The sequence below is a fragment of the Aulonocara stuartgranti genome (genome assembly GCF_965226115.1).
Source record: "Aulonocara stuartgranti genome assembly, chromosome: 7".
NCBI lineage: Eukaryota > Metazoa > Chordata > Actinopteri > Cichliformes > Cichlidae > Aulonocara > Aulonocara stuartgranti.
In genome coordinates this window covers 67,097,546-67,122,618 of record NC_138945.1, presented here as the reverse complement: position 1 = coordinate 67,122,618, position 25,073 = coordinate 67,097,546, and the positions used below count along the sequence as shown (strand labels likewise).

The 25,073-nt window shown below is 41.1% G+C and overlaps 2 protein-coding genes across 3 annotated transcripts in view; both read left to right on the top strand.

Annotated features, from left to right (window-relative positions):
- The first annotated feature begins 1,009 nt into the window (after positions 1-1,009).
- Positions 1,010-13,157, top strand: wfdc1 (WAP four-disulfide core domain 1). Its single transcript, XM_082539574.1, has 7 exons — positions 1,010-1,543; positions 10,302-10,497; positions 10,661-10,744; positions 11,199-11,339; positions 11,775-11,825; positions 11,914-11,973; positions 12,065-13,157. The coding sequence occupies exons 1-6, from the start codon at positions 1,433-1,435 to the stop codon at positions 11,970-11,972; spliced, it is 642 nt and encodes a 213-aa protein (XP_082395700.1). The 5' UTR covers positions 1,010-1,432; the 3' UTR covers position 11,973; positions 12,065-13,157.
- Positions 13,158-16,085: 2,928 nt separating this feature from the next.
- Positions 16,086-25,073, top strand: part of dyrk4 (dual-specificity tyrosine-(Y)-phosphorylation regulated kinase 4) — a 28,553-nt gene continuing 19,565 nt past the window's right edge. The window contains exons 1-2 of one of the 2 annotated variants that reach the window (XM_082540030.1): positions 16,086-16,750; positions 17,298-17,367. In XM_082540030.1, coding sequence (XP_082396156.1) covers positions 16,719-16,750; positions 17,298-17,367 — 102 coding nt within the window. In that variant the 5' untranslated portion in view covers positions 16,086-16,718. Of the gene's footprint in view, positions 16,751-17,297; positions 17,368-21,175; positions 21,260-25,073 lie in introns of those variants that run through there. The other variant, XM_082540031.1, reaches the window with a different exon arrangement.

Here is a 25,073-nt window from a genome sequence, read left to right as displayed (position 1 = left end):
ATATGTTCTTATATCTTGTAGCTGCTGGCTGGATTGTTTCAACCGTATCCTGATCTCGTCTTGTTTGGTTATACTCGTTTATACTGTAAATTCCACCTTTAGAAAGAAGGGCAGGATGTAGATGTGAGAACATGTCTGGGAAGCACTGCTGTAAACGGGACAGCTGAATTCCACTCCAGCATTCCAGGAGTGTAATTATAACTTAGCATAAATATGGAAGGTAAATGAAACAAATCATTCATTAAATTCCACTATCGTCATATCTTATTGTCCGTGTCGCCCACCCCTTACCCTTTGCATTTTCATTTTTTTCTCCCTTGCTTTTGCTTTACTTTGTCTTTTGTGTAAGTGAGCCCAGGGGCCTCTCTCTCAGTGACACCGGCTCTGCTTCTGTAAAACTAATAATGACTGAGATTTGTGCCGGCTTAGCATTCTTTCTCCCTTTCAGTGCAAGACGCAAAGAATGGGGAGAAAGGTCCGGTGGTAAGGTGGTGGGGTGAGTCGGGGGAAGTGGGGGGTGGGGTTGAGATGAAGGGCGTCCTAGTTTAGGGGGGGGGGGGATGACGGAGAAAAAGACAGAGAGGCCCCTTTCCCTGGAATACACCACATGCTTTTATTGTGCATGGATCAATGCCACTGAAATCACTGTGAGTGCTCTGCCAACAAACATTAGCTTGTATTTATTCACACTTGGACACTCATTCAGACAGCTAGGTGTATTTGTGCAATTTCAGACACCTTGCCATATGAATCAGGTGTGTCCTAACTCTGTTGTAATTCAATCTTGGACTGTTAATAGTTAAAAAGCATGTATGAACTCCAGGCTAGCAGTGAAGTCTTTTTAAACCCCGTGCAAAGAAACGAGATAAAATAAAATAAGTCACAAATGCACGCTGACAAAATGCTGTCAAATTTACATAAAGATCACCAGATGTGCTACAAGATGCAACGAGGGGCCAAGGGGCGGTCTCACACTCACTGCCCTCTCCAACAGTCCTCCCTCCCTCCTTTCACCTCCCCTTCTCTCTTCCAGAGACATGTGCACACGCTGTGCCAGCAGACAGTTTCAGCTCTCGGTAACTGATGCACAGACTGCTGCTGTTTCTCCCTTCCCCTCTTTACTCCCCCTAACAATTCTCCTTCCTTTCCTGTACTGCCTCTATTCATCCCCTCTGTACTTTCCTCTACTTTTTCTCTACTCTGTCATTCTGCCCGTCACTTTTCCTCAGCCGGATATAAAGGCAGGACCTGTTGGAGGGAGAGCGCTTGTGTAATTTCTGGCTGCACTTGAGCACCCAGAGTTGTTGCTTCAGCTGGAAAGGCAACAAACCAGAGGACCTACAAACAGCTACAGGACAAACTCCGAGTAAATCTCTGTAATAAAGAGGAAGAAGGAATACTTCTGAGAAAATAAAGGAGAAGAAGGAGGGGGATGTGCAGAACACAGACCATGCCAGGCTCTTTGCTGGTGCTCCTGTCCCTGTTGGTCCTGTCCACAGGAAGTGATGCCAGAAGAATCAGGAAAAGAGGACTCAACCATAAGGTGGGGCACATAACCTCACCTTTCTACTGTACATACGAGTGTGTGTATTTCTCTGTCTCGGGGTTGTTTAGAGAATCTTTTAAAGTGGAAGTCGGTGAAAGCTCACAGCACTGCAGTACAATGTCTGCTCGGTTACAGGGAGGCACTTTGAGCTGTCAGGGCAGTTTTGTGTCTGAGGTGAGAGGTGTTCGAGTAGGCCTGAGGGCTGTGATTAAAATGACCGATAGTGTTGTGGCATAGTACAAAACACATTTACAGAAAAAGTGCATTTACTCAGGTTTTATACTCAAAGGAAGAAATAGATATTTTTACTCTACAATCACCAGCTGGATATTTTAAATCAGATTAAATTGGTAAATAAAGTTATATATTATATCTTGTTTTATATCAATTCCAAAGTCGTGGAGGAAAAACAACAAATTGCAGCTCTGAAAGTTAATTCAGGACTTTTCCAAACCCAGGAGCGTGAAATTAGATTTGTGGCACCCCACATGTCCCAGCTATGCTAACTGTGGCTAGGTAATGACCATGATTTTGATTAAATAGGCCCAATCCACACGATGCTAGCTTTTTTTATATGATCACTTATTATCATCGGGAAATATTGTAGCTTTTAACGGAAACTGTATGAGATAGGCATGCTTGTTAGTTTTCAGATGAAACATTGAAACAAATACATTTAAAAAAATGCTAAAAATCAGATCAACAAAAATGTAACAAAGTAAGTACGTAGTTCAGTCTGGAGAAGAGTCGGTGTTTTGCTTGAGAGAACTTTAACATTTCTTTCACCGTTGCGAAAAAACGGTTTGAGAGCAGATGTGCTTTGATTTATAGATGCATGAAAAATCCACTCAGACAGGCGAGTTTTGAAGAGTAACAGAGAGTGTGCAACAGGTTGGAATAAGTAATAATTCTATAGGAGCAGTGGGGGGTATATGGGATGTTCAGCATTAGTTGGTGTGTGTGTGTGTGTGTGTGTGTGTGTGTGTGTGTGTGTGTGTGTGTGTGTGTGTGTGTGTGTGTAGTGGATTATTAGGGCAGGAACTGAATTTGCAGGCCAGGCCCCCGCTTGTTAACTCAGCTCAGTGTAGCTGATTGATCATCTCTAACAAGGGCTCACTGTAGCGTGCTGCCTTTCCTCTCTGTAACCTTTCATGCTTCAGTGTTCTCACCTTCTGACTTGTTTGTGGCCTCTGTCTCTCATTTTCAGCCTTTCTCTAATACTGTATGTAACTGTTACCATTCCACCCTCGTTCTGACCCGATTTCTCTTCCCCGCTGACCGTGTGCTTCTCTCAGTACACCACCCTCCGTTTTCCCTCAAATATCTTTCTCTGGTCTCCTCCTGCTCTCAGGATGGGCCAAAAGAACCGTCCGTCTGGACTCTGCCTCAAAGCTGCAGTAATTGGAACATGCTGAGACAGCTCTATAGACAGAGTTTGCCTTTTACTCCTTGAACCTTTTCATCTCGGTATCTTGCAATCTTTCTTTTTTTTAAATCTCCCACATACACACACTCAGCCTCATTCATAATGCCAAGGCCATACAGAAAGACAAATTATAGTCACGCAGTATTTAACATACACACTCCACAGAAGGATATTTTGTCTCGAAAGGAAAATTGGTAAATTTGAAATCAACACAAGACCACCAACATGCTCAGTTTTGCCTTTTGAAGCCTTTTCTTGAGATTGTATAATAAGCTTTAAACCATAACAATATGAATACACGATCCGTTTAGATTAACCAAAATTTTTACATGCAAGTAGGTTCGCATATTAATACAGGAGAGGAGGTCAGATTTTGGCAGATGTTTGTTTTAACCTTAAAGAATGTATTTTGGTCAGTAATGGATAGAACACGCTGACATTTTCCCAAAACCAAAGTATCACTTGGATTTAAGAGAAGTGCTACATGCACTGTGTACACCAAGAGTTGATCACTTGTATTTTTATTTTTTATTCCTATTTATTCTATTTATCCCCTTTGTATATTTTATTTATATTTGTCTCTGTATTTATATATATGTGTGTGTGTGTGTGTGTGTGTGTGTGTGTGTGTGTGTGTGTGTGTGTGTGTGTATATATATATATATATATATATATATATATAACAATTCTGTAACTGTAACTTCGGTCGTTGCTGTGCTTTTTTTTTGGAAGTCGAATTTCCCAGAGGAACCCACCCGAGGGATTAATAAAGTTCTATCTTATCTTATCTTATCTTATCTTATCTTATCTTATCTTATCTTATCTTATCTTATCATTTAGTATACTTGTAAATCTTTTGAAAGAAAGGTGTTTGCATGACAGTCTTTCCATGTTCCATCTCTGCGCTTCAATAGAAACATGCCGGTCTAAGAATGATTTACATGTAATCAGGGTATTTAGGTAAGAAATGGGCCTAAAGGCTGCAATGGTCAGAGTGATAGAGATGCTAATAGAATTAGGCCAGTTTTCAGCACCTGTCTAATCAGGCTGGAGATTGCCTGTTCTGTTTAAGCGCTTAAAAGGAACAAAAAGGAAATGGACCCACTCTTATGTCTGAGATAAATACCTCAGCAGCGCCTCAGTTTGAAAGTTTTGGATCTATAAGTTTCCCCCTCTTACCAAATCATTGCCCAGATTTTCAGATTCCAGATTTGCTTTGCACACACCCACCACTCAACCAGATTGTTTAGTCTCATATAGCCATAACACAGTCTGGCTCAGACATCTGCCTGGGCATGCCCGTGTGCAAAGCAGTGTCTCACAGTAGCATTATAAATCTTTAGTTTCATCTAAGTGAAGTGATGTGGGCCCTTCTGACAGTATCTGCTATTAAGCAGAACGTGAAACACTTGGGCTTCCTGGCGTTTGTCTGGTCATGTGTTTGAAGGATAAGCATGCAACTGCTGCCTGATCTTTGAGAGATTTGTGGACATTTGTGGCGTAAATGTTGCAGACTGGTGGTGATGGCTTGTCTTGTAATGCAAACAGTTTCAGAGCTAAAGTTTGAACACTTTAATGCAAGGAATATTGTTTCCAGCTGTATGCAATTGCTCTAAGCTCAAAACTCATCTGTTTAAAACTACTTTCCCCCTGTGATCACATGTGCACTGTCTACTTCTAACTTCTTTATTTTTAGTGCTCTTTTACTTGGTTTTTGTTCATTTACTGTACAGGGCCCCTGAGTGTTTTGAAAGGTGCTTGTAAATGAAGTGTAATATTATTATTGTTTATTATTAGGTAAAAGGGGAAAAGTCTGTAAGCCTGGGATTTATAAATGCATGGAAGGCGCTGACTGTAGAAAGACCAGGCCACGTTTGTAGCTGTGAAGTTTTAAATATGGTGACTTTAAACATGTAGATTTGCTTTGTGGAGGCTCAGAGCTCTGAGAGGACAGAGTGTCAATATGAAGGAAACTACTGCAGCCATTGGTCATTAGCTATAAACCATCAGTTATATCATAGTAGTGTAACACTATTCTCGCTTAGAATCTACAATTTGGGATAATTTTTCTGTTATTATTAATATATTCTAATGAATATATTTGTTTTCTTTTCTGAGACATGACCTGTCAGCTATTTAACTCTGCAGCTCAAAGCAGGATTAATTCCAGTTAGATCTGAGTCTGGTGGTCAGCAGCACATTACTGGACATAACACTGGAGCAGATTATTGCTCAGTACCACAAACCTCAAATATAAACTCCCGTCCAAATCATCCCAAACATTCCTTCTGTTGAAAGAACGTTGTGTAAACCAACATGATGTCTGTCAACATGATTTCCCATCATTCATTAAAGCTCTCATGTCTTACTGATTTACAGTTTGTCTGTTTTCCTCACAACTTAGCCTGCTGCGTTTGCTCTTCTGTCTTTCTGTCAAACTGACAGCTGCTCTAGAAGCAGGAAATTGGGTCTCACAACACAAAATCTAACCAGATGTGTGCTGTGAGTTTCTTCATTTAGTAAAAGCTGAAGATCTTCCAGATTTAAAATGAAACCTTGAAACCTAACCAAAAGACCGAACACGTTTACCTGTGTGTACACCATGGAAATATATACAACAATCTTTATTTATAGAGCACATTTAAAAACCAACGACATGCCAAAGCGCTTAACATAAAACAAATTAACACAAGTATAAACAGAGTCATAAAAAAATAGAAGTGTAAAATTATGTTCACAGGAAAAGCCACCAATAGAAAAAATATAACTATAGCACAATATAACTATGCCATCAAAACACAATGGCGACAAGACACACACAGCGGAAATAAAAGCATGATAGGAAAATTAAAAGAATAAATAAATCTCTGCAAACAAGGCCAGCATTTAGCCGGTAGAAAAAGCAAGATTAAACAAATACGTTTTAAGCCGTGATTTAAAAGATTGAATAGAGTCAGACGCCCGGATGCTAATCGGAAGGTTGCACAACTCTGGTGCAGCCAGAGCAAACGCTCGATCACCTCTAGATTTCAACCGAGAGATCTAGGCTGCACCAGCAGCCTATATATATTCTTTGGTTTGTTTGTAGATCCAAGTTTCTGTGCATGTGTGTGCTCGTGCACTTGCATCCTTGCACAGACGAAGCAGAAAATGTTAGTATCTGTCTCCGATTTTGTTTTGTCCTTACTTCAAATGGTCAGATTTCAGTTCAGTTTAGGACCTCAAAATCCCATCCTTTCGTGAACCTCGGGACCAAAAAATGGTCCCGCCCCAAAAGTGCTCTAAAAATGTTATATATCAATATTTTTTTCTACTTTAAATTAGTCAATCTTTTAAAACTACTTCTGCTTAAAATATCCATGTCAAGTTTTAATTATATTTTCATTGTTTTAACCCTTTAAATCCCAGTTTTATTACATGAGCGCCCTGTTTTTTTAGCCCCAAAAAACAAAAAAACTAAATATTTTCCAAAAAAAACATTTGAAGTAATATTTGTTTGTTATTATAATTAGGCCTTTAGATGGACTAAAGATTGGCACCAACAGTCATTTCGATCGCCTTTTATTTTTTTTCCAGGAGCGCATTTCATAAAATGCACACTATCGACCACGCCCAAAAAGTGCTATAAAAAATTTATATATTAATATTTTATTCCACTTTAAATTAGCCAATCTTTTAGACCTACTTCTCCTTGAAATATTCATGTCAAGTTTTAATTACATTTCGCGGATTTTAACCCTTTATATCCCGGTTTCGTCACATGAGCGCACTGCTTTTTTTGCCCCAAAAACATAAAACATAAAACATAAAATATTTTCCAAAAAAAACATTTGAAGTAATATTTTATTGTTATTATAATTAGGCCTTTAGATGGACAAAAGATTGGCACGAACATTAATTTCGATCCGGTTTTAATTTTTTTTGCAGAAGCCAAAAATGTCCCCAGGCGGCGCTGCTGCTCCTGCTCCCCCGGGGAGGAGTGCCTCTGCCGCGGGTGTGTTTCGCGCAGCGCCGGAGCATATGGTTCGGTTCCCGTGTCTGCAGCACACACTTCCGCTACCACGTGAAAACAAATACGTCATTTCCTGTTGATTAAAAAAAATTAATGCACCCTTAAGGCCTGTAGTCCAAAACGAAACCTAAGCTGGAAACCTGACGATCCCTTTGACCGTAATTTTTCTGGCGTGAAAAATAGCGTTTATAATGGGTTTCAATGGGGCACAAATCGGCCACGAGGTTCGATAGTGGATGTATGCCTTTTATTCAGCCATTTAAGCTCATTTAAAAAACTCAGACTGAAATTTTAAAATAAAATGGGAAAAAAATACATGTTTGAAAATTTGGCTATACTCCATTAAACACAGTGGAAATGGCGTGGAATTAAAAAACGGAAAGGCCACGAAATGGTCCCAGGTCCTACCAAGGGAGCCAGGCGTGGTGGCTTCTCCTCATCACCTCTCTGTGAGAAATTGGAACGAGTGAAAGAATCAGCAACTGAGATCAGACTTTAAAGCTACCGTCGTGTTGCTTTTCGACACCAACAGCAGGGGAAGAAAGAAAATGAAAGCATCAAAGAGTGAGCGAGATGGAGTACAGACAGTGACAGATAGATAGATGGAGGGGAAAATATTCCCACAGATATTCATGAACATCACACACAAGCCTGCTGGCAGTTTCTTTATTGGGGAGAAGCAGCAGACAGGAGTGTAAATAAACACTGTGGAACATCTGAGAGATGTGTGTGAGATTTTATGATAGACTTCAAGAAACAGAGCATGACAGCCCTTCTGGCGTACAGCAGTGGAAAAATCATGAGATGACAACTGAGAACAAAGTGGTTAAAGTAAAAGAAGAGTAACAGATATTTAACCAAAGCACAGTCCGAACCAGCATGGGTGATGGTAGCGTTCTCGGGGAGCTGTAATAAATCAGTGAATGGCTCCTGCAGTGTGCACTTTTGCCTGTATGGTATAATTAAGAGCAAGTTCAAACTACACACACACAAAAGCATGCAGTTGAATAAACAGGAAGGGCACGCTTGAGCTTTTTGTAGGAGAGGTTTGCAGGATACACTGGGAACAGATCGGATATAAGATAAGTTCAGATAGTGTAATAATCATTATGTAATTATCCAGTCTGAGCAAACTATCCAGTCATTCACAGAAGAGATGCTGTGAATGAGTACGGAGCTCCAGTAGACTCCTGTCTGTATGAGGCCAGCATACACATAAAAATTAGAGTGGAATTTAACTAGAAAAGCAATAAAATAATCACTGACCACCGACTAACATCAGAGACAACACCCGCAGCAAACTGACAAACAATATTCTTGTTCTTTGGAGATGAAAAGCTTTACTAAGGTATCCAGTTATTTCCTGTTTCTGTCCATGTGTCAAAACGACTGATGAGAAACAAATTTCAGGCCCAAAGTATCAGGCAAAAGAGGAATCTCATTTCAACTCGGTAAAATAATCGAAATTTCAAATTAACCGAAGAACACAACGTTCTCTCCATCTCAACGACCTCACCCCATACACCAAACACCCACCGAGCTCCCAGCTGCCAGAAGAAACGAATTCATTTTTAAAGTGTTTGTGGTGCCACCATGAGTGCCAAACATTTGTCTTTTGTGTTTCACTGGTTGGTTCGGAGGAACAGCCTGCAAGCCTGCCAAATAAACAGCACAGTTTTAATGATCGTGTGCCACCCAGAAGCCAATTATCTAATTACAAATCTAGTGTAAGAAGAAACAAAAACAAATTCCTCTTTCTCGCTTTCATCTGCACTCTGGCCCATTCAGAAACGATGCTGCAGTTTCACTTGTTTCTTGCACCGTGTGCTTTCAACATCATGACAAACAGTTTGACAGAGATGCACTACCTTGACCAGTTTAGAAAATAAACTCTAGCCAATTAATAAAATATTCCCCAAATATGTTCCTCCGCTCTGGAGGATCCGAGGTTAAACCAAACTGTTCATTTTGATACAGTTAAAAGGAGAGAAAACACTGACGCTTCATCCAGAAAAGTAAATACAGTTCGTGAGAAAATATGAGAGTTGGTGTTTAGTTGATGGCAGCTGTGCTTCTTGGGATTTTGCTATAATAATTTCCATGTGCACAAACCCCCAGAACAATGAATGGTCACTTATTCTGTGGTGCACAACATCAGATATTCAATACCAGCAGTGAACAAAAAAATATAATAAAAAAACAAAACACTTCCCTCCACTTGTTCTTGCCAGAACTGTGTGTGAAGTGGATCTTTGCTCAGCTTCATAGTGGCCTACTTTCTCCCTCTCATTCACCAGGGAAGTAAGTGTTCGGTCCCACACTGAAACACCTGACCAATCCAGGTTAAGGTATTGGTAGGCAGGCATGCATGCAGAAATCAAACCTTCACCGCTCCTGTGCACAGTTCAGCTAAGTGCGTGCTGGATGTGCTCCCTCAGGTGTATTGTCGCCCTCTGCTGGTTGCAATGTGGTCACAGATATTATTACACTGAATGAAACTGTCTCAGTCTAATCTACATACATGCAGCACAGCCAGCACCTATTCTGAAAATACTTCCTGTCTACAGTGAAACTAAGCTTTTACTTCAACTGATCAAACACACACGTCCACACATGTGCAATAGCAATAACACTAAACGCAATACTCTTTTCTGGCATTGTTGTATTATACTTGTATATAGCATTTGTATTCTATTTTATTCGATTGTATATAGTATTTTATTTTTATTTTATTCTATTCTATTGTGTACAGTATCTCATAGATATATTATTCCAGTGTTTTTTCTCTAATTCTTCAATGCAACTTTGCACTGCACTGCTGTAACAAAATAAATTTCCCACACGTGGGACTAAGGTTATCTTATCTTATCTTACTGTGCTTCAACTTTACTAACTGATCAAAGTAAACTTGTATTAGGAGGCCAGTGATTAGCTTTACTTACTTTATTTTGAAATTCATTTATATAACAGCATGTGAAATCCTACAGAGACATCCATAATGTACTTATTATGGTTTTGTTTACAGCGACACCTGCAAAGTTAATGTGACTCCAGACTCCAGAGCTGCATTTTTATGATCTGTTGTCTTTTAACCGTGTTATTAAAAAAATAAAAAGCATATATCTATCTATCTCAATATCTACTAATTCTGAAGTCGGTATCTCTATTTCTTTTTGTGTGTGTTGCCCTCACATTGGCCTCCAGGGTAATATGTTCCAGTACTTTAAATAAAGAAGAGAGGGTATCGTGCATCAAAGTAACAGACCCCATCCATGGTATATTTCAGACATTTATCTGTCTTTCTTTCTCTCTTTCAGGATTACGAGTATCTCAATCATCCCCAGTCCACACAGCACCAAAAGAATGACCGGTGTCCACCGCCGCCCCAGATGTTACCAGAGCGAGCCTGCGAGGTCCCGGGCTGCCGCTCAGACTCAGAATGCGAGCGCCACAAACGCTGCTGCTACAATGGCTGCATCTATGCCTGCCTGGAGTCTGTGCAGCCACCACCAGGTCAGCAGAACCAGCAGACTGGAATTAAAATAGGGCTTCAAATTATATTAAAGTGATTATTGGTTGGCAATATTTTGATGTTCACAGAAATGCAGGAAGTTATATTTTTCCTCGTATTGTTGTTGAGTATTGCAGTAGCTAAGGATGTGTGTGTTTTGAGCAGTTCTGGACTGGCTGGTGCAGCCCAAGCCTCGATGGTTGGGGGGTAACGGTTGGCTGCTAGACGGTCCTGAGGAGGTTTTGCAAGGTGAGGGCACACACCTGAACAGTTAAGGGTAACACACATGTGAGTCCAGAAAATCCATCTGCAGAACATTTTTGAGTTTTCAGTGCAATATTGTGCAGTGATATTTAATCAGAAGTCACTTTCCTCCCTTCCTGTGTGACAATAATAATCACAAACTGTAAAGACATCTTCACTGTAATAGTCCCACCAGTCTCAAATACAACGCTCCACAAATATTAACAGGAGGGCAGACTTGCTGCTCATTTTCCTTTAAAAAAAACAACTCTAAAACTTTGAGTTTTTTTCTGAGTTTATATTTGTATGCTGGCATTTCCTGTGGGAAATATTGTTTTTTAATTATTTGAAGGAAAGCCAGAATATAGTGCCACAAAATGACTTTTGCTCTTCTTATTGTCGTTTCCTTGGATACAGAGTGTACAGAGTGTGTTGGTTTTTGTATTTTTTTGCCCACTAGCTGAGGCCTGCAGTACTACTGAGGATGGAGATGAGCCTCTGCACTGTCCTACGGGCTACGAGTGCCACATCATCAATCCAGGAAACCCAGCCTCTGGCATCCCTAACAGGGGACAGTGCATCAAGCAGCGCGGCAACTCTGGTATTATTTTATTTCCCTTGACTTAAATGTTTTAGTGATCGCTCACATGATTGTGATGTGGCTTTAAATGTAGAATTTAACACACATTCTCTCCTATCTATATGTCACTTTCACAACAACCGTCTGATAGAGCTGCTCTCAAAGCTTTGTGCTCTGAAGCGCCACAGGGCAGGATGAGAATGCCAGGCTGTGCCAAGCATTCTGCTCTGGTGTCTCTATCTTGGCAAATGGCACGCTGTTAGATGCCAGGTTTCTCCTTTGAAATAGATCTTGAAATAAACATGCTGGAGTGACCTTGCAAATGAATAGACGGCCACGAGATGAACTGATAACGTGTGATTGAAGCTGTTGGCAGAAATATTAAACCAAGTATTTGACAGAGGGAACTTTATCCATTCATTCAGTTTGTGCATATAACGGTGATTTTAATTACAGATGGACGTAGCTTGAGACACAAATACTTTAAGGACTACAAGGACTACTTAGGTAAGAAGCTCAAGTGAATAAAAGCTTCAAACTGAATATTAAGTAAAGCTAATATGTCTGACATCATTGTGGCTTTTTTATTTGATAGGTACCAGCTCTAACAGTGCAGTGGGCTATGAAAAGCATCACCACAAGCACCTGGGGTGAAGTATGTTCTCAGCCACTCACATAAAAATAAAATCATCCTCATCTGCATTTTCCTGTAAACAGACCCATTTTTTTTTCTCATACCTGCTCAGGTCGACTTGAACTCAGCCTCAGCTTCGAGCATAGCACAACCTCAGACATCAGTCCAGTCCTGTTTGATCCGCTCGCAGCTAAACCGGGATCAGATCTGACCTTTTTTTAAACTACGCCTCCAGCTGCTACCTCCTCTGCGCAATGCCTCTCGTCAGTCACGTGTCCACAGGGAGACGAGTTTCTCACACTCTCAGCATGCATCCAAAGAAAAAAAGCACTTTTGTCCCTCTGTTTGATGTCAGCAAAAAGGGAGGAGGAGAGGCTTTTGGTGAAGGTAGCGCAAGGTGCAAACTGAAGCTGATTAGCAAAATTGTCTGAGCAACCCCGATTTTTGCAGCCCCCTCCCCCCTCTCTATAATTTGTTCCTATTTTCATCCACTGCCATGCTCTCTATTCTTAAGACTGGTCAGCAGAAAAAATCAAGACCATGTGGGCTTCATTCTTAGCTCTAAATTCCTCTTCTGAAATCTGGAATGTTTTATGGACAAGAGGGAAAAAAATCCAGGTGTAGCCGTGAGTCAGCTAAGAAAATCCAGATGTTTTATATTATGCGCTAATAACTCTTAATTAAAAAATAATACCATGTGAGTATGTGGATCAGTAAATTCAGAACAGCTGCAGGTATGTACAAGCTAACAGATGCTGACTGTGACTTGGAAAGCAAAATAAAGAAAGACAAAACTGTTTATTTAAGAGGCCTATTCGAGATGCTCCCCCTGTGAAAAAGAAAACTTAAATTAACCTACTGAAGGAAAGTGACTCGTTTTGAAAAGACTGATTTCATTTACACTTCTTTGACGACTTATGCAGTAAATATGTACCAGTTCAGAACAGTTATTCATTAACATACTATATGAGAGACAATAATCCCTGCTGCAGTATACACATGATAAAAGAAAGGGATTTTGCTTCCATGTAAATATTTAAATGGTGCTTCGGTAATTGCTGCATATAATAACAGAAGAATAAGCTGGTCACACGTGAAAGAAAACCACTCTGTGCAGAACTAAAGTGATGTCTGAATATTTCCATCTGATTGGTGCTATGTCGCTGCCTTGATTATTCTAAATAAACCACTTTATTTTAAAAAAAGTTGTCCTTTGGTTCTCTTTCCCAAGTCATTTTAAGATGTGTGAAAATACTATTCACATTCTGTCAAGCCAAGAACATTTATGTACATCTGCATGCAGTCAAATTAGCTTTCTGTTCACGATCTAAAAATGAAACGAAAAGGCAAAAATTATATTGCACGGTTCTTTTCCCAAGAGAAACACAGACTTCTTTGTTCTCATTTAGTAGCAGAAACAGCAGAACAGCTTTCAAATGAGCTGCCTCAGTTTGTAGCTGAAATAAGTGCTTTAGACCACATTGCATTTGAAACTGTTTGGAAGTTTGCACAAACAACTTCTGCAAGAATGGCACTGATTTGGTTCCCCATCTTGCTCATGACAGAGAACAGAAATATTTGCGTTCTTTAGCACAAAAACATGTAATGTTTGTGCAGTTATACAAATCCACAGTCAGCTTGTAAAAACAAGCTTGAACACTTTCTGACCCAGTGGGTCTTTTTACAAAGCCCCAGTGTTAGGTAGCCAGTGGTAGTGGTGGTTGTGGAGGTGGCCGTTAAGGTCACCGCTCCCCCGCTGGACAAACATTTCCTTAAATTAAGACAATTTATATTTAGAGCCTGTGATTTCCATTAATAAACAACACAAGAGAATAAAAGATAAGGCAATATACAGGGAGTGCAGAATTATTAGGCAAATGAGTATTTTGTCCACATCATCCTCTTCATGCATGTTGTCTTACTCCAAGCTGTATAGGCTCGAAAGCCTACTACCCACTAAGCATATTAGGTGATGTGCATCTCTGTAATGAGAAGGGGTGTGGTCTAATGACATCAACACCCTATATCAGGTGTGCATAATTATTAGGCAACGTCCTTTCCTTTGGCAAAATGGGTCAAAAGAAGGACTTGACAGGCTCAGAAAAGTCAAAAATAGTGAGATATCTTGCAGAGGGATGCAGCAGTCTCAAAATTGCAAAGCTTCTGAAGCGTGATCATCGAACAATCAAGCGTTTCATTCAAAATAGTCAACAGGGTCGCCACGGCGTGTGGAAAAACCAAGGCGCAAAATAACTGCCCATGAACTGAGAAAAGTCAAGCGTGCAGCTGCCAAGATGCCACTTGCCACCAGTTTGGCCATATTTCAGAGCTGCAACATCACTGGAGTGCCCAAAAGCACAAGGTGTGCAATACTCAGAGACATGGCCAAGGTAAGAAAGGCTGAAAGACGACCACCACTGAACAAGACACACAAGCTGAAACGTCAAGACTGGGCCAAGAAATATCTCAAGACTGGTTTTTCTAAGGTTTTATGGACTGATGAAATGAGAGTGAGTCTTGATGGGCCAGATGGATGTGTTAGGATGCCTGGGTCGTTGACCCAGGGTTTTTGAGTTTATTATATTATTTATACTTTCTAGTCTTTGGCTTCTTTGAGTTCTGTCTTATGGTTTATGTCTCTGTCTTCTTTAGTTGCTCTGTCTCCCCTATCACCTGTATCCCCTTGTCTAGTTCGCGTCTCTGTGTATCCTTAGTTCCTATTTCCCCGTGTTCAGTCAGTGTTTGTCTGCCCTGGTCCCACGTCTCTGTTCCCTTTGTTATAGTGCCTGCCTGTGAGTCTGTGTTATGTTTCCTGTTTTACTTTGAAAGTCCATGTCTGATGTTAATGTGTCTGGTTTTGCTTTCCCTTGTCTCGTTAGGCCTGATTTGCCCCAGCTGTGTTTCCCTCCTGTTACCCATTCCCTGATTGCTCCCTCTGTGTATTTAAGCCCCGTGTTTCTTTGTGTCTGTGTCGTGATCTACCGTTTACTTTGCTGTGTGTTTTGTCAATCCGCCGGTGTTAGTTTATTTTTGAGTTTTTCCAGTTATGTTTGCGTTCAGTATTAAAGCTGTTTTGGTTTAAGTTCTGTCTCCGGAGTCTGCACCTTGGGTCCTATTCCTGTTTGCACACAGCCACACCTAACAGGATGGGCCCGTGGCTGGATTGGTAAAGGGCAGAGAGCTCCAGTCCGACTCAGACGGCAGCAAGGTGGAGGTGGAGTACTGGTTTGGGCTGGTATCATCAAAGATGAGCTTGTGGGGCCTTTTCGGGTTGAGGATGGAGTCAAGCTCAACTCCCAGTCCTACTGCCAGTTTCTGGAAGACACCTTCTTCAAGCAGTGGTACAGGAAGAAGTCTGCATCCTTCAAGAAAAACATGATTTTCATGCAGGACAATGCTCCATCACACGCGTCCAAGTACTCCACAGCGTGGCTGGCAAGAAAGGGTATAAAAGAAGAAAAACTAATGACATGGCCTCCTTGTTCACCTGATCTGAACCCCATTGAGAACCTGTGGTCCATCATCAAATGTGAGATTTACAAGGAGGGAAAACAGTACACCTCTCTGAACAGTGTCTGGGAGGCTGTGGTTGCTGCTGCACGCAATGTTGATGGTGAACAGATCAAAACTCTGACAGAATCCATGGATGGCAGGCTTTTGAGCGTCCTTGCAAAGAAAGGTGGCTATATTGGTCGCTGATTTGTTTTTGTTTTGTTTTTGAATGTCAGAAATGTTTATTTGTGAATGTGGAGATGTTATATTGGTTTCACTGGTAAAAACAAATAATTGAAATGGGTATATATTTGTTTTTTGTTAAGTTGCCTAATAATTATGCACAGTAATAGTCACCTGCACACACAGATATCCCCCTAAAATAGCTCAAACTAAAAACTACTTCCAAAAACATTCAGCTTTGATATTAATGAGTTTTTTGGGTTCATTGAGAACATGGTTGTTGTTCAATAATAAAATTATTCCTCAAAAATACAACTTGCCTAATAATTCTGCACTCCCTGTATGCCCGTAAGAAGTAATTTCAAAAATTGTTTTTAATTAAATATATTTCAAGAAAACATGGCATTGCTAGCAAATAAGAATGCTCGATTTTGCCACCAGTCTTCAGTAGACTGGGTGTCTGCATGTTTGTACTGGGCGGCAGGTGTGGGCTTATGCTAGCGCCTGCTTGCTTATTAGAAGTGCTCTGTTTGGACTTTGAATGAAGAGAGTTATTCTGAACTACAGAGACAAATTCTGCATTATTCTTTCTATTTATTTATCACATTACTTAATATTTTAATATTTTATTCAAAGGGCTAAAACGAAACATGGTAACCAGGTTAACATTAGCAGCACTAGTTTCTTTTGAAATTTGGAATCTTTTTAGAAAGAATTTGTATCTTTGTAGAAATATGAAAGTATGCGGGCCCTCCTTTACGCCGTGCTACGTCTCTGTTGCCGGTGTGGTCACTGAGTGCTGCAATATGTGGGAAACGTGTAGCTCAGCGGGTGTCCTCTTCTCCCTTTGTCTCGTGCTCTCTCACACGGGCACACTCGTGCAACTAAGCGCCTACGTCAGAAAAAAGGGAGAACAACACTTGTCAGTGAGCACTTGGTGTACAACGGCCATTGTGTTTGGGATAAGCCGGTGGTGGTAACTACGACAGCACGAAGGCTGCCAGCCGTTTGTTATTACCGCCTAAAAACCTGACTAGCGGGCATGCCGCGCATAACCGCTTCATCAACACCACCTTGCTGATCACGTCAACATGAGCGCGCCGAACAAGTCTTCGGAGAAAAGGTTTGTGTGGTCCTCTTTTAGAAGTTTGTGGTATGTAATGCTGTGCACTCTGCATTTAGTGAAATATATAAAGAAGTAAATAAATGCCCATGAAGAGTTAACGTAGACGTTTTTAGTTCGTAATGGGATTTAGAGTCTCTTCTTTACATTCCCTGTTTACCGATAAAGCTATTTAATCCTAGTGACACTTTCAGTTTTATGAATGGACTGGATGAAGAGTTGAATGTGTTTAATAAAAGACAAACTTGTGTCCAGAAGGTGTCAGTGTAGTGTACGCAGTAAGCTGCTGAGGAAGAGTCCGCGTCTGTGTCTGCTGTAAGAAAAAACAAACTTCACAGTATGCAAACATTACATCTGCATGTGGTTTCAGTCTGAAACCGCATGCAGATGTAATGTTGGCAACAAGGATGACAATAATTAGTGCAAGACTTATGCTTCTGAAAGATGAATCAATATGCGTTGGCATAACTGAAGAGTAGTTTAATCTGCAGTTGATAAAGCAGCAGGTTTATGTTGTTATACTATTATCTTTTTTTTCTTTGAACAGAAACGGCCCCAAAAATAAGCTGGATAAGCTTTTAAAGGAGAGAAAATGCACATTTCCCCTTCTGATCAAGGTATGGAAACAGCAATTCGTCTTACCACTGTGCTTTATTATTTCAACTGTATACTAAATCTTGAGAGGGGTTTTTTCTTTTAATTGTGCCATCATGAAAGCTTAATGTATTACATAAGTTAGTGTTGTTGCCAAGGTTTTGTGGGGTGACGGAAGGCCTCCAAGTAACCAAACACCCCGAGTTCATCTGCAGGCCATTAAATAAATGTTATTTGGGTGATTGTGTGCTCTCAGCAGAAGTGATTTATTGGGGAACATGCTCTCCCTTGTAAAGTTCTTGGCCTGCACCATGGAAGCATCTGAGAGATGTGCTCTATTCCCATTTGCTGGGAAGAGCAAAACTACTCGATGGCGAATAGCTATGACGTTACACGCGTCCCATATCTGAAGCTTTCCGCGCAGACACCTGTGTTAACCCCATCATCTCTTCTTCCTGGAAGGTTCCACAGCTTTAAACTGTGCCCTGCAAGGACACATTCATGCAGGGGTGGACTGATTCGCCCACCCCCTCCCTTCTGCATGATGGGATTAGTGTGTTTCAAAGCACCTGAGACCTCCCTCGCTGAGCTCCTATCGGACACTTTTATAGTTACTGTTGATTAAACTTTTAATACAGTTTGGACCTCTTTGCCAATAGTGGACAAAGACCAGTGGAGGAGAAATTACTGCATCCTTTAATGCAACAAAGATCATGCTCACTGTTGTCTTTCTGTAAAGCATCCTGGGTTCAGCGTCATTCAGACTATTTTTAAGTAAAGCAGGGATATTTTGATAAAGAAAATAGATGAGCAAGGTGGAGAAACAAACGAGAGAACATATGAATTTGGGGAATTGGGGACACCAGATTGATATTGCATGTGTGTGTGTTGGGTTTGAGAGAGTGGGAATTTAATGACCTGTGGAGAGGGCCAAATCACAGCAATAAGAAAGCCCATCGTCACTTAAAACAGCACAACCAAGCCAAGCTCGGTTTGTGTCTTCCATGTGGATTACTGCATACTGCAGAATGGGTCAGCTAAACGCATCCTTGTTTAATCCTATCATGGCTCCTCTTATTCTTTGATCCCAACACTTAAAAAAGGCCCTCAAACAGATATCCTTATTAATTAGCAATAGAACTCCCCACAGGTTGTTGAGCTAAAAGATGCCCAACATAAGAAGGCTGAAAAATCTTTGATCATCAGTGAGATATTTGATAGAGTGGTAGCTGAGGCATCATTTGAAGCTGCCATGGATGGTTAGGGTGTCAGTTCAAAAGATTTTTCTGGTTTTCTAAGTTAGGCTATCGATGCGAAGCATTTGCGTCATTGCAAAATACGGACGCAAGCAGCTGCTCTCAACAGATGCTTGCTGAGACTGGAGCAGGCAGTGTCTTTTCAAGTTTGCAGCTTTCGTATATTATGACTCACTGCTCAAGTCCACTTGATCATTTAAGAATGCTTTTTATATCTCACAGTGACTCATGCATGTACTTGGACATATATGACTTACATATGGACATTCATCCCGTTACTGAAGCTCAATGTTTGCCTTATACTGGGAGCTTCATGCACGTGCACATCTCTATGTTAAGAGATTTCTTACCCCATGGCTCATGAATTAGCTGAATAAAGTTGTAACATTAAATAGTGTAATTGGAATAGCAGATCTGCAGTTTAAATTTAGCACTGAAATGCCTGCATAAAAGTTTTATAAAAGCTTGTATAAAAACACAGTAGCAGACTACGTTAGATTAAGACCTTGATTATATTTCTTGCACTTCTTGACACGCTTCACTGCATTGCACCTGGTCAGCCACCTCCACAGAATGTGGAATAAGGAGTGTGCCACCCTATTATTCTAATGAACCTTGCCCCTGATAGAGTTTCTCATCACTGCTTTGTTCCTTGATGACACCGGACCCCTGAATAAAAGCCGGTCATTTAGAGAGACATAGGGTTCACCTCTTCTGAATGACAGGCTGATATCGATGTCAGTGAGCACAGAGTTCACACTGTCACTTTACTGCAAAGTTGACTCTGCGCGTAAATTACATCTGAAGTACGATGAGCTTAATTCTAATCATGTCCTAATCAAACGATCGTTTCTTGTTTCTCATTCCGAGCGTGTTTGCGGATCTGCTTTCCTGCACTGTGTTCCCTCGAGTTTATGTTTATGCATGGAAGATGTTGTGTGTGCCAACTGAACGGCCTGCGGCTTGTTTGTCACATGGCTCTCACTCGTGTCAACATGTGAATCTCCATGATCACCAAAATAGTTCCAGCCATAGCAACATTTTCATTTCTGCCAGCGATTGCTATTCCTCCCACTGGTTCCTGCAAGCTGGGCAGGTCTCATACTGCCAAGGTGTGATCCTGGTTAGGCCACCATGTCACGGCTAAATTTCACAATGGTGAGGAGGTGTAGCGATGCTGCCCCGGAGAGGATCAAGAAGCCAGAACACTCCTCGGCCGATAAACATTAATTGGATCTACAAAGAATGCTGTGTAAACAGCCACCCAGGGAGTTTAGTTAATGAGTGTCTGGTTTAGTTGCATGAAGTGTCTGTTTTCCTTTAACAGTGAGTCATGCAGTACCGAGCTGCAGGGTATGCCAACGTCCTCCCCCATCACACCCTTTCGTTCCATCTCCATAGGCTCAGGAGAATTGTTGTGTAATCTGGTCTAATCTAAAATATCGTTATATAAAAGGACACATTTGTTGCGATTGGTTCACTGATTCCTACACAGTTTTACAGTATAATGCAATATCTAAGAATATGAGATGTGACTACTTTAAATCATCTAGTAGTTTTGCACAGTTTTGATTGAAGCAGCAAATTCAAACTTCACTGTTGGCTGAAAATGAAAAGTGTTTTAAAACCCCCCCACTAATAATAAGTATTTGTGTCTTTTACTATGATGATCATTTATGTAATTATAATTGCACTTCCTCTCATGAAAGCTTGTAATTGTATTACATAATCAGGATCACATTAATCAGGATTTACCTTTAAGCCACGCCTGTGCTAGCCAGAGTGTGTCAGTATACACCTGTAGAAATGGGGAAGGACTCAATGAATGTTTCATTCTTCATTGTTTGCATCCATCATGCGAGCCATGAGATTAAATCCTGCAATTTGTGCTAATGATACACTTTGAAGGCTGTATATTGTCTGTCTTTGTCTAGCTCAAACATTGGCTGCTTCGTACCCGGGTGGTGCAAAGGCTTGTTGTGGTAGGTGACAGGAGAGTAAGTACTTTGGGGTCAGAAGTGGACAGTTGATCTTACCTAGGTGATAAGGCTCAACTTTGTCCCACCACTGGGACGCAAAAAGGTTGGCTGGTTGGTGGGTTACCATAACTTAGCTTGCCAACTGATGATTAGAAAGTAAAGGAGGGGATGGTTTCTAGGAAAGCTGAAAATGGAAAATTAAATGCTGTGTTGCCTGGAGATTATAGCTCACTTGGCGCAACATTAGACCCATTTGTAGACAAGGTTTGTGGTCACAGGGCTGCCAGAGATGTCAGGCCATCATCACTCACACAGGTCTGATGGCACAAGCGCGCCGACTCCATCCTCAGGTTCTCAAACCTGGCAGGGCAGAGTCTGGGGCATTTAGGTCAGCGCCCGCACCGCACACGACAGGGGGTAAATCCTGCGGTGTTGTAAACATATTTAGCAGTGAAACATATCACACACACACATTTTGATTATAGAGCTGAACTCTGACACACACATGCACCTGCAAACATTTTACGCCTCAGCTGCCTCACAAGCAGGCCAATTAATTTAATCTTATTGGGTTTATTGAAATAACAGTGCAGCGGTCTGAGCCAGACATGGGGCCCTGGGTCAGGGCTCATTCCAGGGAAGGAATGCCGCAGATCTTAGATGAAAGAATAATTCATGAGGTAAGACTTCCAGCTCTATATTAATTTAGAAAGAATAAGATAAATATAGGCTATGGTGTCTTACTAGAGATTGTATCAGTAGAACTGCTGTAGAGACATGACTTTTAACTTGAATGCATTGAATATCTCCAAAATATTTAGTTTTGATGTGAACAGAACAACAGAGCTCGGAGTATCCAAAGCTGGATCCAATCAATGTTGATGAGACTAAACCCAGCCAGGCTATCGACTGTTACTGAGCTAGAATATGTTTTGTGTTTTTATTCTTGTAGTTGTAGGGCATCAGTACAATCGGTTTCCTGGCCTTTTAAAATTTCACAAACAGAAAAGACTTCCAGCGTGTTTTTAATGGTTTTCAGAGAATAGCTGCACAGCGATGCAGTGCGAAGAACAGTTAGACCTGCAGGAGTACTTTTGGCTGTTGACTATGTGTCTCACTGCAGCTCAAAAGATTAAGAGAGGTGAAGAAATAGCAACGCAAAATGTTTAAAAAAGACTATTTTCTGACTGAATCACAGAGCTTTTATGACCACATAACATTTTATTTTAGTTACAGTTAAAATCTTTGGGATTTCTTTCTGTGTTGAGGCATTCAACAAGGGTGCAACGGGTAGCAAGCATTCAGTCTGTATGTTGGATTAATTTCAAACAGTGAGGGGTTTATCTGTCGGTGCCACGATGGGGAAGTATAATAATTCCACCACAGCCCCATCAACCCCCGATCAAGGCCACAGAAAAATGACCTGTGGCCCAATTCTGGTGTTTTCTGTGACAGTCTGTCTGATAAAGGAGGCAGACAGGAAGCTCTTGTATATCTGTTTGTGGTTATTACAGTACATGAAATGGTGAAGATTGTATTATAGTGCATGGGAGGATTATACATGTAGGTGGTCCCGACGGGCCAGCACAGTTGACACAAATATGAAGTAGTAGGTCAGCCTCCACAACCATCGAACACCCCACACAAACATAAATCACAACAATATAATATTGAAGTAAAATAAATATTATGTGTTTGAAGAGAGTTCAGCAGCTTTTTGTCACAATCTTTCGTTTTTAGAAATCTGACTCATCACACTTTGTTAGCCTCAGATCATATCATGAAATCATATCACATAGTGCCATTTAATTTCATGTTTGTCTTTGATTTTGCTTTTATTTGCTATTTTATGACATACGTTACAACTTAAACATTAGAAAATATTCACTGGTTTGCTTTAAAGGCTTATCCAGTTCAGGGTTTGGAGGAGCTGCGGCGTATCCCAGCTGTCGAGGGGTGAGAGGAGGGGCAGGTAGACAGGTAGCACCTCACACCTTCAGTCTATTTAAAACTGGTAATTAACCGAACCTCTTGTTAGGTGTGGCTGTGTGCAGGCAGGAATAGGACCCAAGGTGCAGACTCCGGAGACAGAACTTAAACCAAAACAGCTTTAATGCTGAACGCAAACATAACATAACTGGAAAAACTCAAAAAAACAAACTAACACCAGCGGATTGACAAAACACACAGCAAAGTAAACGGTAGATCGCCACACAGAGAAACACAGGGCTTAAATACACAGAGGGAGCAATCAGGGAATGAGTAACAGGAGGGAAACACAGCTGGGACAAATCAGAACTGACGAGACCAAAGAAGCGTAAACTGAACACACTGAGATAAGACAGAGACCTTCAAAGTAAAACAGGAAACACATAACACAGACTCACATGCAGGCACTACAGAGGGAACAGAGACGTGGGACCAGGGCAGACACAAACACTGACTGGATGTGGGGATACAGCAGACAGGGAAGACAGCAACTATGGAACACAGACAGAAAACCAGAACACTAAAACTCTAACCAACCCCACCCAGAGAACCTAAACTAAGAATGATCCTAAAACCCATAAAGCAAAGCTAGAATATAATGAAATAACAAAATCAAAGAACCAAAAACACAAAACACTGGGTCAACGACCCAGGGACCCTAACACCTCTGGGAGAAAGCCAGAAATCCCACTCAGGACAACAAACAAGACTTTGGTCTAAAGCAACAGTGCTAACCACAAAATGTCCCCATTATTGGAAAATATCCTCATTGATATTTTCTTATTATAAATCAATTCATTAATTTATTCATCAGGACAAATCTGCTCAGTTGACTTTGATTGCAGGATGTTTTTGTCAAACAGGGCAGATACTTTTCCAAATTTAGACAATGTTTTACTACAAACGGTGGCTTGTGTTTCTGTTGATGGACACAAGTCGACTTGAGGTTATTTGCCTGTTTTTGTCTCACCGTCTTCACCCTGCTGGAGAGAGCCTCTCCACGTGCCTAATAAGATTTCGCTTGCCTGGGAACTGCTTAATTTTCAGCTTTACTCAAATAAAGAAACACAGACACTAACATAGCAAACATGAATGCAATCACACAGATACAAGCACACAGACCTCCTTATAGAGAATGGGGCTGAGCGGGCTAATATTCAGAATGTGGCTTGATTGTAATTACTTTAATAAAAACAGATTATCAGATGCTCTTTTAATGCAGCGACTCAATGACGACATCGTTATTGTTCTTCAGAAATGAACTCATTTATTTCCACAGTAGGTTTAACAGACTGGGGATCTTAGCCACAACACCTTTGCAAAATTTGCACTTTTGCACAAAAACTGTTTACATATAATGTATGTTACAAGTGAGTTTATAATCACCTGTGTGACTAAAGTGTATGTGGTTGTGCCACCTTGTGAACTTGACCCATATTGCACATGGTGACATGCTGTTACTGAGACGTCTGCTGTGCATTTTAAACTGCAGATGCTGCATTGCACCTGCCAGCCGGGTCACACTACCCACATACCTCTCTGCCATGTGGGAGGGGACACTGACACGGTCTGTTTTGGCCGATAACCCATCTTCTTTCAATTTGCCTGCACCTGGCAGCGATTAGCCAAAGGCCCAACAGCATGTAAGGCACCAGGTTGCAGTCCTCTCAGAGGTGGCAGGTTGGTCATGACTTAACAGACTTACTGTTCATTCTATCCAGATCAGAGACATTAAAAAGGTATAGCCCAGTTATATGACTGATCCAGCTGGTTGAGGAGCAAATGAATTAAATAATACAGGACAAGAGAATACAGGATGAGAGAAGTGATACAGCAGCTACTGTACCTCAAGTGTCTCAACTGGCTGACTGAGCAGTAATGGAATACAGTACCCTGGTGCTTCATGCTACAGGAATAGCAACATTTTTCCTGTCACCAAAACATGGTGATTTACAGATTTTATTTTTAGTGGAGGGGTGGAACCTGTGTGAGCGCAGCGTGCTTGTGCTTACTGACAGCGTGTCCTTTGGTCTTTGGTATGACTGCAACATTTAATATGAACTGTTGCACTCTTACCTCCCTAATAACTGGACTGTAAATAGAGAGCTCCTCCGATAAATCATTTAATCATCGGCAATAAATTAAAAAGAAATACAGAGAGATAATTACAACACTTGGTTACCCAATGACTATCTGCAGTAAAAAGCTATAGTCAGCATTTGTCTCCTGTCCTGCTGTGGGCTCTGCTGTTTCTGCTGTTGTGTGTAGCAGGCAGGAGGCCAGGGGTAGCTACAGGAGGGTGGGGTGGCTAAGCTGTTTGTTAGCAAGACTGTAGCATCTCACAGGGGTTTGTGCAGCAAGTAAAGCAGCTAAAGAGGTGTAGAAGAGTAGAAGAGATGGAGGGGTGGATAAGGAGAAGCAGGCAGGGGGATATAACATCCCCGTTGTCTTTGTCTCCAGGATACAGTGACAAGTGAGAAGGAAGAGGAAAGTTGCAGGCATCTG